The sequence below is a fragment of the Patagioenas fasciata genome, chromosome 2, assembly GCF_037038585.1.
Source record: "Patagioenas fasciata isolate bPatFas1 chromosome 2, bPatFas1.hap1, whole genome shotgun sequence".
NCBI lineage: Eukaryota > Metazoa > Chordata > Aves > Columbiformes > Columbidae > Patagioenas > Patagioenas fasciata.
This window is the reverse complement of record NC_092521.1, coordinates 51500412-51514323: the sequence shown is the minus strand read 5'-3', so window position 1 is coordinate 51514323 and position 13912 is coordinate 51500412. Positions and strand designations below refer to the sequence as shown.

The 13912-nt window shown below is 44.3% G+C and overlaps 1 protein-coding gene across 1 annotated transcript in view; it reads left to right on the top strand.

Annotated features, from left to right (window-relative positions):
• Positions 1–862: 862 nt before the first annotated feature.
• Positions 863–13912, top strand: part of COLEC12 (collectin subfamily member 12) — a 105713-nt gene continuing 92663 nt past the window's right edge. The window contains exons 1-2 of the mRNA XM_065830981.2: positions 863–1255; positions 13725–13775. Of these exons, the coding sequence (XP_065687053.1) occupies positions 1249–1255; positions 13725–13775 (58 nt within the window). The 5' untranslated portion in view covers positions 863–1248. The remainder of the gene's footprint in view (positions 1256–13724; positions 13776–13912) is intronic.

The window sequence follows — 13912 nt, the reverse complement described above, 5'->3', positions numbered from 1 at the left end:
CCTCCATTCCTTGCTCTAGTGTGATTGTATCTGACAGGTTTCCAAAGCTTTTTGTCCTGGTGTTAAACTAATGCTGTGATAGTGCATCATGACCTTCGTGGTATTTTATGATCCTTATCAGAGCCGTAGGCCCCCTGAGAAGACTGTGTAGCATAATAATTTCACTGGGCATCTCCTCATTCAACAGACTGTGATACCAATAATTGCAAAGACAAAATCATCTGCATCTCCTCTCTGCGGTGGGACTCCCTGGTGCCTCCGCTACCTTGTTGGCCCCCAGAACGAATTGGTGCACATTGTATTAGCTCTGCTTTATCAGCACTGAAGTAAAGTCTGGATCACAGTTATCACCATCCTCAGTTGGGCAATTTGCAGGAAATTAAAGTGCGCCTTTCATAAATACAGGAGCTTGGAAATGTTTCATTATTCCTGACAACATCCAGAACTAGAGAAATAAAAGACGACTGGCCCGTATCTCCCTAACCCCACAAATATTTACACACGTGTGTGCACCACGCAATCCCATTGAATCCCACGGGCCTGGCTCGAGGCTCTTCGTTCTGCGCCAGGGTGAACTTCGCACGTCCTGCAGTCTCTTCCCATCTGACCGACACGCACTCAGAGCTGCGGGATCCTGTCGCTCGGCAGACCGGGCTGTGAGACACGCTGCCGTGGCGAGCCCGGGCGGTGCGACACTCACGACGACAGCTTTAGCCGAACTCCCCCCCGTCCCGGGTGCCTGCCATGTGTGTGGGGAGGGCAGGGAGAGAACCGTTCTCCCTCCCGGCAACACCACGTCCCACTCAAGCTCCCCGGTCACTGCTGGGTGCTCTGGGAGTCCTGTCCTGAGCTGCTCCCCACGGGGCAGACTCTGTTGCCCACGGTCCCGCGGGACGCGGCAGAGCACAGTGCGACTCCCCCAAACCCCAGCCGCCGGCGGGGCCCCAAGCCCGCCCCCCACAGCCCGGCCCCGGCCGCGGCCCCTTCCCCGGGGCGGAGGGAGGGAGGCGGGGCCGGGCCGCGGCTCCGCGGGGCCGGGCCGGGCCGCACGGGGCTGGCGGCGAGAGCGCGGTGCCACCGGTGGCCAAGGAGCGACGGCGAGCGGCGGCGGTAGCGGCAGCGACCGGGGGTGCGCAGCAGGGCCCGCGGCGGGGGCTCGCCCGGCCCCGGGATGGCCCGGCAGTAGGCACAGAGCACCGCCCGCCCGCCGCGCCCAGTCCGTCCTATGCGACCCGCCCCGGCGCCAAGATGAAAGGTGGGGATGGCAGCAGGACGCCCGCTCCGCTGCCCGCACACGTGCACCGCCGGCACCGGGTCCCGGCAGGGCTGGGTGTGGGCAGGGCGGGCAGGGAGCGGGAAGGGAGCAGGCAGGGTGCAGGAACTATCGGTAGGATGCGGGAGGGGTGCAGGCGGGGCACTATACGAGCAGGGTGCAGGGAGAGGAGATTTCGGGCGGGGTGCAGGCTGGGTCACTGTACGGGCAGGGTGCAGGTAGGGAAGATTTCGAGCAGGGCGCAGGCAGGACAGTATTGGGTAGGGTGCAAGCAGGCTAAGCCGACTGCAGGCAGGGTGCTGGCAGGGCACCGTGCAGGCAGGTTGCAGGCAGGGCAAGCGGGGGTGCGGGCAGAACAGCAGCGGGCAGCCCGTGCCGGGAGAGGCAGAACGTGAATCTTTCCGGTACCCCGGGGCGGACATGGGACAGCCCCGGCCCCGCGCACGGGGATCTGCGCCGCCGCTTCGGTTTGGTTCGTGTTGGTCAGTGCCGGTCCGGGGAATGGAGTGTCCGGGTGTACGTGTCCCTGTCATTTGCGCGCTCCTCAGCGCATTTTCTCTTGGCACCCAACTTCCCTCACCCCGGCGTCCCAAGAAACAGACTTTTATTTCTCCCGAATTCTTTAATTTTTGCCAGCGTTTTGTGATGTTCTTGGTGTTGCTTCTAAACATCTGGCAGTGATTAGGTGCCAGTAGAGGCTTAACTGGCTTGTGAAATGTATTTGGCATATTTGTCCTCAACATCCACCGACTGGAAAATATTTGGTCTTTGCTTTGCATCTGTTAAAGCTGAAACCTTACTGCTTTTTCTCTCTCTCTCCCCCACTCCCCCTTTTGTTTTAAATGGGTGAAACATGCCACTTCTACCGGTTGACCATGTCCTACAAAGTTGTCACAGAGAGGTACTAGATAATACACTTTTAAAATCAAATAAAGAAGCATATTGCTAAATTGCTACACTGTAACCTAGTAAATACCTATTGGGGGGGGGGGGGGGTGTTGCAAGAAAGCCTTCCATTTATGAAAATTGATGGCCTTACAGCAAAAGGCAGAGAATTTCCACACTGGGTAATAGTTACAATGAAAACATCAAAGGACATTAGAGAAACTTTAGGAAGTAGTTGGGAGTTTGTGAGAGTCAAATCTAGCTTTTTTTCAGAGGCAAAAATAAACTTGAAGGGTGGGAAGGAAAAAAACATACACACAAGAAAATTGCTTTTGGGCACCAGTGTGCCTGTGCTTGGATTGCAGAGTTTGATTCCAGATGCCAGGAGGTCAGTAAACACCATGACAGTTACTCTTAGTTTCCAGAGTCTGGGACACCAAATGATGTGATTATTTATTCACTTGCCAGAGTAGCTGCCTGAAGGGAGGAGAAGCTTTTTGGGTTTTTTTTTTCTTGCAAGCCCACACACACTATTTAAGTTACTTCTGGCACTGCAACATGGTGTATCTACAGAGCCGTGCAACATACTAATAATGTATTTACAATGTTCTTTATTTATAGGGTGCTCATGCCAAAAGTTTTGTCATCAGCTTGTCATTATCAGCTTAAGTGTAACGTGAGGAACAAACCAAAACAATGGGAATCCAGTAATATAAATCCATGCGTGTTATCACTGAAAGCCTTACACTCTATTTTTGTTGGGACTGCGGCTGCACCAGTTTTGGGGGGAGAAGGGATGCAAAGGACTGGGGATGGCAATAACATATAATGCGACTTGCATCTCCTTTTCTGCCTCCATCGCTTTTCTTTGCAAAATGAGTAAGTGGCATTTGGAGGGAAGATGTTACTCCTGCTGGGAGCACATGTTGGTGCCCCACACTCCAGCAAGAGGGAGATGATTCACTCTGGTTGCGAGTCCTTACTATTCAGTTTCCTTAAGAGACATCACAGCCATCTTATTCCTTTCCCCCGCAGAGTTACGGAAATTGGTAATAAAACACGCAATGAAGAACCCTTCAATGACTGTGCTAATAACAAGCAAAAAGAGAGACTTTAAACAAATCATCACATCAAGTGCCCTTACCAGTGTTATGGAAGTTAAGAGAGCCAAACCAAATTTTGACTCTATGTTTTCCTTTTCTGGGTACAGACTTGGTTTTTGATATTTTCTCTTTAAACTTGATGGTGGGCTCAGTGTAGTTACACATTTTTCTCAATAGCAACAAAATGATCTGTTGATTGCAGCTGTCTCTGTATCTGCCCTCTCTGGAGAACGGAGGAATATCTAAATAATTACATCACTAAATATCTGTAAGGAATAAATTATATTTTCCATTGCTGCTATTTGTAATGTGTTATGTTTTAAATCAGTATAACAAATTGAAGTTCATGTTTAATATGCTAGCAGTTTTATTTCCAGCAAACTACACTGAGCTCACAAACTTTGTGATACTCTTTAGTAATAATTCGTGTGATTTATAAAGGGACTTGACTGCTTTAGGATCAGATGTATCTTCATCAAATGACACTTCTAAGTTGTAGTTGTTTATTGGGTATGAAGCAGTATTTGTTGCCTGGGAAACAAATGAAAACAGCTTCCTCATAGTCAAACACCACCACATATTCAAAAACATTGGTCCTAATTTAAGACAGGGACGAATGTTGTTAAAACTGAGAATTTATTTCTATATATCTGTGATATCTTTTGTAATTATTATTTTAAACTGTATCTGTAATCACCACTGTCTCGGCAGTTCCAGTGATAAGTGTTTTCAACTGAAATGTGGATATTATTTGGGTAACGACTTCATACTAATGCCCAAGATCAGGCAATGACAAAATCAAGGTGGTCACTTTGGGACTGTTGCTCCAGGATGACAGAGGAGCTCTGCATCACAATGCCCAAGGTAGCTCAGCTACTTCTTTCCACTGATCCTCCTCGTCCTTCTCCCTTTCTGCTGTCACAGGCACCTTGCTATGTACTACCTGTATAGTGATGGTGTTGGAGGACGAAATGTCTGGTGTTTTGCGCTTGAGGACTGGAATGTGACCAAATACCCTGTCCTGTGCGTTTCCTCTCATTTAAAAATAAAAGATGCTCAGAGTGAAGCAGTGGGGCAGATTCATCCTTGGGTGTGCTCCACTGAAATCAGTGAAGCCGGCACTGCCTCAGGAATGGTCTAGTCTCAATGCCCAGCTTTCTTAGTCAACCAGTTTGCCTCAAAGGCAGCTCTATGTGCTTTGTACACAGTTTTCAGTACACAGAGTACATTGAGCTTTCATGGGGTATGCCAGTTTACCTCGTTTGCAGTGTGCAGTGCACACTTTAACAGACAATTAATGACGTATCACCTGCATTTCTAAAATCATCCCTTCTGTGTTTTAACTTGGAGATGTAATCTGCAGGTATAGCCTTTTTTGCAAGAGTTGAGTGTCATGCAAATTCAGTTGCTCTTTCTTAGCTGTGTTGAAAAAGTCTTAAAATAAATAATCTATTTATGTGATGTCTACCTTCTTAACCGATTTCATCTTTCTAACCATTTTGATGCCAGCCACCACTGTTTTTAAAGGATTAAACATTCTAATTTTCTAATACTGGAGAAAAAATTCTGGATTTCTGATCTTCACGTGCACAAAATCAAATGAATAGCCATCTGCAAAAAGGTCTTTCCTGGATAGAAACTTCAAACTGCAAATTTAAAAAAATCCAGTCCATAGCATTTTGCAGAAGCCAGAAAGCATCTTAAAACCAAGGATTAGAAGTGGAGTGGTCCAGTTATACTTAGTCCAGTTATAACAGAGTTCATATGAATATAGTGACATAAACATGAAACACATGCAGGAGATCTGAGTGGTGTGTGTTGGACATGTCACAGGACCCTACTGCAGAAGTTCAAAGGAACAAGCAGTTATAATAAATGTGTGATACAATGCAGAACAAATCCCGAGCAATGCTACTATAGAGTCAGTGTGTATCCTGAATTGGTAGCAAAAATGATTTTAAACATATGGATGAGAAAGATGATCATGCATGCATATGTCTAAGGATATTCTTGTTAACAATAAAGAGGAAAGCAGAGTGTTAAAAGCTGTGAAAACAGAAGAGAAATCTGTTATTGCACAGATCAAAATGTTACTGTACAGCTGTAGTGGATATTGAGCAGAATTAACATATAAGCTATTTATGGCAGAAGTATTTTTGGTAAGAAGTTGTAATTGTTCGTCTTCGCTTTCAATATTCTACTTTTCCCAGCCACATACGACTAAGAATAGCATTGGTGAGCCTACCCCTGTGAAGATGGGAGTTGTTTCAAATCTCTTGTGGTTCTTTCTTCTCCTACTTTGGATAACATAAATTTATTGTAGACTGATTTCACTACAGATGAGAGCTGAACAGAGCCCTTTTTTTTTTGTCACAACCACTGAACAGTTTGCATAGATCTGCAAAGACCATTGTGCCCAAAGGTTCAAACACCTTTGCCTGCTAGGATAAGGAGGGAAAAGTAACCTTGAGAGAGATAGAGCTGATTAGGCCTTGTAGAGCAAAACTGGAGTAAAATAGAGAGAGCTGGAAGAAGTGTCAAGAATTAAAGCAATTCAGTGCTGCGAAGGATGCGTGCCCAGTTATCTTCAGCTTCACAAAACGTTCCTTATCCTGAGGTTCTGTGTGTCAAAACAGAAATTCCCCTCTTCCAGCCCTCCCCTTGGAAAGGAAAATAAAGACGCTTTTTACCAGGCACTGAAAGTGAACCTGATCCTCCTAATAATGTGAGCGTGGTCTGTACAAGTGACAGATCAAGCTAAGATGAATTGTCTTTCAAGGAGTTTCACTGCTTCCACCTTAAACTGCAGTCCCTTTCCGTGCATAAATTTGAGGTGAGGACTGGGACGTCACTGGGGAACAAAGTGAATGAGTTATGGGACGTAATAGAGACATGTGTTGTTAGGAATGCATATGCCATTTTAATGCTGTTGTTAATTGCCTCCTCTAACATTTTTCAGTGCCCTAATGAGAACAGATCTGTTTGCTCTTAAATCATTACACTGAAATACGATATGATTTAAACTTTTAACTTCTAAGGGTGACCCTCTGCACTGTGCAGCTGGTCCTGACCCCAGTGCTGTAGCACTGCTCTGTGGCACTTATGGGCAGACAAGTTTTGTTCAAGATACACCCTTATTTACTGTCTTCATTTTGTGCCTAAAAAGCAGAACTAGAGCTGTCATTCTTATAGCTCTGAATTTCTTAATCTCCTGTCTTTTTTTTTTTTTTTCGTTCTTAATGTGAGCTTTCACATTTTTCAGGCATAGCAGTGGGGAAGTAGATCAAGACTGGAATATTAAAACACACCCATTTGTCAAGATTCTTTGTTTTGTTTTATTCGCGTGTTAGGTGATGAGAGACACAATCCAAGTCTAAGATCGTAAGTGTCAGGAGAGGATCTCCATTCTGAGGCCTTGCCTCTTGCTTTCTTGCAATACTGAAAGCAGATAAATTCCCTGATTAGGGGCCTTAAGGACAGAGGTGGGGAAAAGCCTCAGTCTTGTTGTCAGAATCCAGGCTCAAGCAATATCCCAAAGGATGCTTCAGGATGCAGGGAGGTGGGCTCCCTTCCAGAATTACCTCAGCTGAACTTCTGCCACAGCTTCCCTAAAGACCAGGTACTCCGCAAATGCAGAATCCATGTAATTCCCATCCAAAGGAGCTTACTGCATGAAAAGTTGGACAAAGGACCAGGTGGAAAATATGGGCACAACACACAGAGCCAGCAACAGTGACATTTTGTGATGTGTCAGCTTGGGAATCTCATCAATAGGGGAGAGGTTTAAGTACGGGGTAGGTTTTTATGAGGGAGGGCTTATCAAAATAGAAGCAGAGAGAAGGACTTGAATATGAAAAGGAGCTGTAAAGAAAAAGTAGCAGAGAAAGGCAGAAGAAGAAGACAAGTGAAACAAAGCATCTGTGAAGAGAGAGGGGAATGAACAGCCTGTTAGCACAAGCAGGAGGCTGTCCAGAATAAAAGCTATGAAAACCAGTGGAAACCAATTAGACTGATGAAGTCATCAACATCTGAAGGCCACAGCTGCTTGCTGTGCTTCTGCTGGCTCAGTTTCACCTCTAGGTCAGCACTTTGAATGTAGACCCAGTTAATGGTGACCAGAAATGCATATAAACCTGGTGGCTGCTCAAAAAGCTTTTGAAATGTGATATGAGAAAGATATTGGTGTTCACTGTTCTCATCTGTTTGAGCAGTTGTTAATATTACAGAAACCTCACAAGTTGACAAGTTTTGCCTTTCCCTGAGAGGGCTGAGATGGAGAGAGGAGGCAGAAATCGCTTTTCAACACTGCAGGTGGTCCCTCTGGCTGGATCCTGGATGCACTTGTTACATGGTCTGAACAGAGTTCTGCATCCACGCTGACTTATGGATTAAAGAGAGGAATATCATAATTTTCAACTAATGGTACAAAAAAAAAATCTGTTATTGATAATATTAAAATGAATTTTACAGAGTTGCACTGGGATGCAACTATGTAGTTCCCACTAAGTCAGTGGGAAAGGCAGGATCCTAACGGTTACAGCTCTTTGAGGGAGAGATTTGTTTTAAAGGAAACTTTTACACTGGATGTCTTTGTTACTACAAATTAGTCTCATAGTCCTGAGTTAGTCAGGGGTAAGTTCTTGAGTACTGTAAATTCAGTTTGCAGGGGGATTATAAAGTAGCTTCTAAAACCTGAGTTGAAACTCAGCATGGCAATTTTTAGTCTAGATGCCTCATTCTCTCCTGAAGCAGATTTTCATAGATTTTGAAATGCAGTATAGAATATTTATGTCTTTTATTAATTCAAGACTTCGAACAGTGTCTTTAAACGAAGACTTTAAATCCAGTTGATTGCACTCCAAAGGTCTAGAAAGGAGTGGATACTATGTGTCTGCAGCCACCATACGACCAAACATCTCTAGTGGTTCTGAGGTCTAGTTCGCTTCATTAGGTAATTATGTTTAAATGCCTGAGCGGGCTGTACCATTAAAGGGTGACAGCTGGACATGTACGTTAGCGGCTTTCTGTAACACCTTCTATATACCAACAATGACACCCAAAAAAAGGAAGGAGAGAAAATGGAAACAATTTCCCAAAAATCACCTTGCACCAAAGGCTCCTCAGATCTGGTGCTGTTCCAGCAAAGGGCCTGAACAGTGTGGTGGTGGTAGGCCCTATATAGTCCCAGGGCAGCTTTGGCATCCTTTGTGGCTTCAGGCTAGCTCTTTCTTACTTGACCTCAGACTGACTCTTAAGTGGTCCATGATTAATTTATTTAAGATTTAAGAAAAAAAAATAGAAATTACACAGTTCTACTCCACAGATTTTTGCTTTGCCTCTAGCACATTAATCAAATGAGAGTCTAATTTGTTTTAGATTAAATGAATTCCCTCTGTTCACTGTGTTAATCCCCAGCTGAACAGCCTTTTTATAATTTCCACTCCCTTGAAGCATTGTACTATAACTTATTTAACTCTACAACTGTATTTATTAGAGGTGTTACAGTAAAAAATCGTAACTGGAGGGCAAGCAGAATTTGGCATAGGTACTTGGTGGGGTGTGGATATTTGAATATTGCGAAAATATCTCAAAGCTTTTTCTTCTTTTTTGGATCAGAGCTCTTGCTTTGTACCCACTCCCTAAAATTTTTGATGTACTGCCACTCAGCTATAGCTAACCACTTGTTTTTAGTGGTTTGCTGTAAGCTCCACGTGACAATCCGTTGTAGCCTCCAAGGAGACTCTTGTAAACCTGATGAAACGGGAGATCTCTGGTGGTCCTTCCCCTACATGGTTAAATACAATTGGTTGCTCACATGTGTTTCTGTTCTGCCCAAAGTTCACCTTTTTTATGGACCTTCCTTCTGCCAGAGCTCAGTAGAAGTCAGTGAAATAAGAAATTACGTTTTAACCAGCTTTTCATGTTCCTTCATCTTTCTTATTCTAGATTTCCTCTCTTTTGGCACACAGCTGAGAGCTCAGTAGAGCAGTTCATAACTAAATTATACCTGTCTTTCCACAAGCGCTAAAGAGTTAATTGCTCCAGCTGAGGTGTAATGGATTCTGCTTTGTTATCTGCTTCCAGGATGAGTCTTCTCATCATATTTTTAACCCAAGAAAAGAAGCCTTGCCTACATGAAATAAGCCTTGCCTATATAGAAATGTATGTGTATGTAACAGAAATATTGCATTAATTCCAGTCCTTTTTGTAAACAAGAAGGGTCGGATTTAAACTAAAGAAAAGTATTTCTAACTTATGGCTTTCACAATGTCAAACAAACTGCTCTTACACCAGTTGTATCCCTGCTCAAGTGTATGGGCACCACTGATGTAAAAATGCAAAAATTCCCTTTGTAATATCAGCCATGGTGCTCAAAACTCAGGAGTTTCTTCCACTCCAATTTCTGATGCCGCCCTTAAAAGCATAAGGCATAAAAACATGCTGGAGGTTTTCTTACTATTTGCTTTCCTACTTGGTGTGTATTTTCTTAACCTCCGTAATTCATCACAGATCAAATTTTCATCGTTTTCCCTAGAAAAGCTGTTCCCTTTTTGATGAAAACTGAAGTTCTCCTGTATTTTCATGATTCAAAGATATCAGAAAGCTTTGAAATTTTTGTAAAATTTGTGACAAAACTTTATTTATTTTCAGCACTGGAAGTGGGAGCTGAGGGCCAAGATTCTGTTGCCTCCAATGAGCACAATACTGCCCAAAAAGCATGGGAGGAACAGGCTGGGGCACATGGCATTGCCTTGGGACTTAAATTTATAGGCTTGTTTGTCAGCTGCATTTTTAATATTCCAAGCACAGATTTCTTTTGAAGTAGGACTTTCAGCCCAACCTAATCTCCTTTTTTCTGAAGGACACAGTTCTGTTCATTTCTGAGCATTTAGTTTATATCTTGTTTTATTCATTTCCTCTTCCTATCTTTATTTTCCTTAAACTTGTAACATTACCATTAATACTGTAAAATATTTGCACATGATTGGAGAAAAGTGCCTAGTGGCAATCGTGACTGAAAGACGGCCGAGCTTAGTATGTTAAATAATTTTAACAGATTTTCCCTGGAATACTTTGCTGCCTGTTGATATATTGGCTCACAGGGATTTAAAAAAAGTTTGATCTGATGTTTTAGATTTTAGTGAACATGGAGCCAGATCATCTGTTAACATAAGTGCCCTTGCTTGTCTGCACTTCCTTTTTTGAATGCACAAGCGCTCTTCAAAATTAGGAGGTTAATGAATAGTTACAAAGTATTCACAGAATCACAGAATGTCAGAGATTGGAAGGGACCTCGAAAGATCATCTAGTCCAGAACACCTAGATGAGGTTACACAGGAATGTGTCTAAACCGGTTTTGAATGTCTCCAGAGTAGGAGACTCCACAACCTCCCGGGGCAGCCTGTTCCAGTGCTCTGTTACCTGCACTGTGAAGAAGTTTCTTCTTATATTTAAGTGGAACCTCCTGTGTTCCAGTTTGTATCCATTGCCCCTTGTCCTATCATTGGTTGTCACCGAGAAGAGCCTTGCTTCATCTTCATGACGCTCACCCTTTATATATTTATAAACATTAATGAGGTCACCCCTCAGTCTCCTCTTCTCCAAGTTAAAGAGACCCAGCTCCCTCAGCCTTTCCTCATAAGGGAGATGCTCCACTCCATTAATCATCTTTGTGGCTCTAAAAAAAAGAGCTTAAAAAAAAAAGCTTAAAAAAATAATCCCTAGCAAGCACAGCATGCAGTGTTGCAAATATTAAAAAGTATATATGTATTTTAAAAGTATACAAGTATGTATATAAATTTATAATTTTTTTATATATGTATACAAAACATATGTATGTATGTATGTGTGTGTGTGTATATATATATATATAAAAGTCAAAAGAAACAGAAACATGACTATAAATACATGGCCAGAGGGCAATGCCACTGGGCTAAGTGTGAAAAACCAAACAACTTGAGAAGAGGCTGGCAGCCCAGGAGGAAGGTCTTGGATGAACCTGCAAGATTTAAGCATGACCATGCTGCGTACATCACATATGGATCAGATAAGCCAGGTTACAGCTCCTGAGAAACAAAGGAGGCGATTGTGTTACACCCTGATAGCAGGAGAGGGCAGGAAGCAGAGGGCTCTGGAGCTGATATCTCTTCTTGTGCAGCATTTCATCTTTTGTGCAAGAGGGGAAGATTTTTCCTGAGTAGCTCACTGCTGGGATGAGCAACTCAGTTGTTGATTGTTTATGCTTCATCAGTATTTGTCATGTTTTGGCGGGTGACCTTGTCTTCAGATAACATTTGGTACAATTGTGAGGATTTATTTGTTTTTTTTTTTAATGATTCTTTCAGCCTTCAAAATGAGTATGTGCTTGTTTTGCCTAATGAGCATCCACTGGTTCCTCCACTTTTTAAAGTGCACTTCTGAATTTTGGGTCTAGCTTAAGATATGGACAGGAGTGCCTCTGGCTGTTTGCAAAGTATATGTTACCCAGGGAAGAAGATGAGTTTTGAGCTGTTTTATCAAAAGTGCTGTCAGAGTAAAGAGTGACATTCTGAAAAATTACGCATTTCATGGACTCCTTTGCTTCTTCAAGGCAACTTCTCCCTCAGACTTCCGTGTGTGGCACCTTGCAGGTTGGAAGGAGCAGGTCACGTTTGTTGCTAGATGTAAACTCAAATCATTTAGGCTTTGTTGAGCCTGGATGAGGACCATATCTTTACTTCACCTTTGAAGTGAAGGCTCTGTTGTGGCCTGAGTTAGATGCGGCACCAGTGAGCCCAGTCTCATGACACAGAGCAGCCTGTTCACACGCAGTGAGTCTGTGGACAGCCAATTTCTAACTGAGCACAGGCTTCACTCCATCAGATTTGTTTGTCTGCTTTAAGCATGCTTTTCCACCACTGCCCATTCAGTGTTCCCTTCTGGTGAACCCCTTGATTGGCTTTTTGTTTCCTTCTCCCCTCGTGCCACGGAAAGGTCTGTATGGAGAGGTTGCAAGTGAGCGAGCTTCCTCAGTATCCTGTGCTGGAAGAGTGGCACAAGCAGCCACTGAAATTCTCTGAGGTGCTGAGTCTGCCTCCCACCACTGCAATGCAAACGAAAGCCTGGGACTACACAGGTTTTGGGGACCAGTGATTGCCATCAGTCCCTGGCAGTGTTTCTCACAGCATGGAGGCAGGCTCGCCCTCCTGCTTCTTCTCAGAAACATGGCAAAGGCAACATGATTCCCCAGCATGGTGGTGGCTGCGAACCACCAGCTGCCACTTGGGAAGCCGTATCCAAGGTCCTCTTTAAAGAGAGCGCTGTGGGGGCTACCCCCTACGTGAAATGGTGCTTGTAGGAGGGGAACCAGGTCTCCTTTGCTTTCCCTGGGAAATGGGGAAGAAGGAGATGGGCACCCTGAGCTGTGCTGCCCTCACGGCCCCAAGCCTGACAGTGTTCAAGAGACTGGACAATGCCCTCAGACACATGGTGTGAACTGTGGGGTTGTCATATGCAGGATCAGGAGTTGGACTCGATGATCCTTGTGGATCCCTTCCAACTCAGGACATTCTATGATTCTGTTATTCCCTGGTGCGGGGGCTGCTGCTGCTGGAGAGGCAGGGCTCTCGCCTTCCCTGACTCAGCAGAAAGAGGAATTGTGTTGGTAGAAAGAGGCTGAACACACAAACAAAAACATATCCTTTTTTAAAAAAAATAAAAGTCGTGTGTGTGTTTCTTCTGCTGATGCCAGCCTTTTCCTTTGCTGCTGGAAGGAAGTGGAGAAAAACTAGGCTTCCGACAAAAATACATTTGTGATTATTAGCATTTTACTCCTTGCTCGGTGGTGAAGTTGAGAAAAAAAAGGACTTAAATGGCTTTTATTTTTCTCATCTGTTTGAGATCCTCAGTTCCGTTTCCCATTTTTTAATCGGTTCTTGCCTCTTCAGGCCTAGCTTGTGCCTGTGAGAGGTGGTAGGTGAACAGACAGCCATGCTCTCTGACTCCTCTCGTTACTTGGCATAGCTACACATAGCACTTTGTGCAAAGGGCCCAGCTGGTGCGTGTATAACCCGAGCCTGACCACCCGCACAGTGCAGGCAGAGGGTTGGAGTGAGTGCCGTGGTCTGGGTGAGCCTGCCCAAGCAGCACAATGGTGACAGTCGTGGCCATCGTTGTGATGAGGGACATGTCTGCTCTGGTCTATACTTTGGTGGCCAACCAAGCCCCAAGATAGCTGCCAGGTGATAGAGCATTTGTAGTCTGGATTTCTGCTGGTGATACTGGTTTGGGGGAAACGCTCTGAACTGCTTTTCTACCCAGGGACAGAGGTGGCATATGAGCAATGGAGGGGGAGAATCAGTAACATGCCTTTTACAAACTCATTAAACTTTCAAGTACATTAATTTAAGAACATGCGCCTATAAAAACTTCTCGTATTTTTCCAGTGGTAGTAGTAATATATTCCTCTGTCTTTCTTTCTCCAGACGATTTTGCAGAGGAGGAGGAGGTGCAGTCCTTTGGCTACAAGAGGTTTGGTAAGTGGCAGCAGGTCTTTCAGCTTGCTATTGCGTAGTGCTTTGGGTAAGTCAAACACTTGCTATGAAAATCTCTCTTGCTGGCAGCTTCAAAACATACAGGTACAGTCCCTTTATCCACTTTAGTCTAATATCTG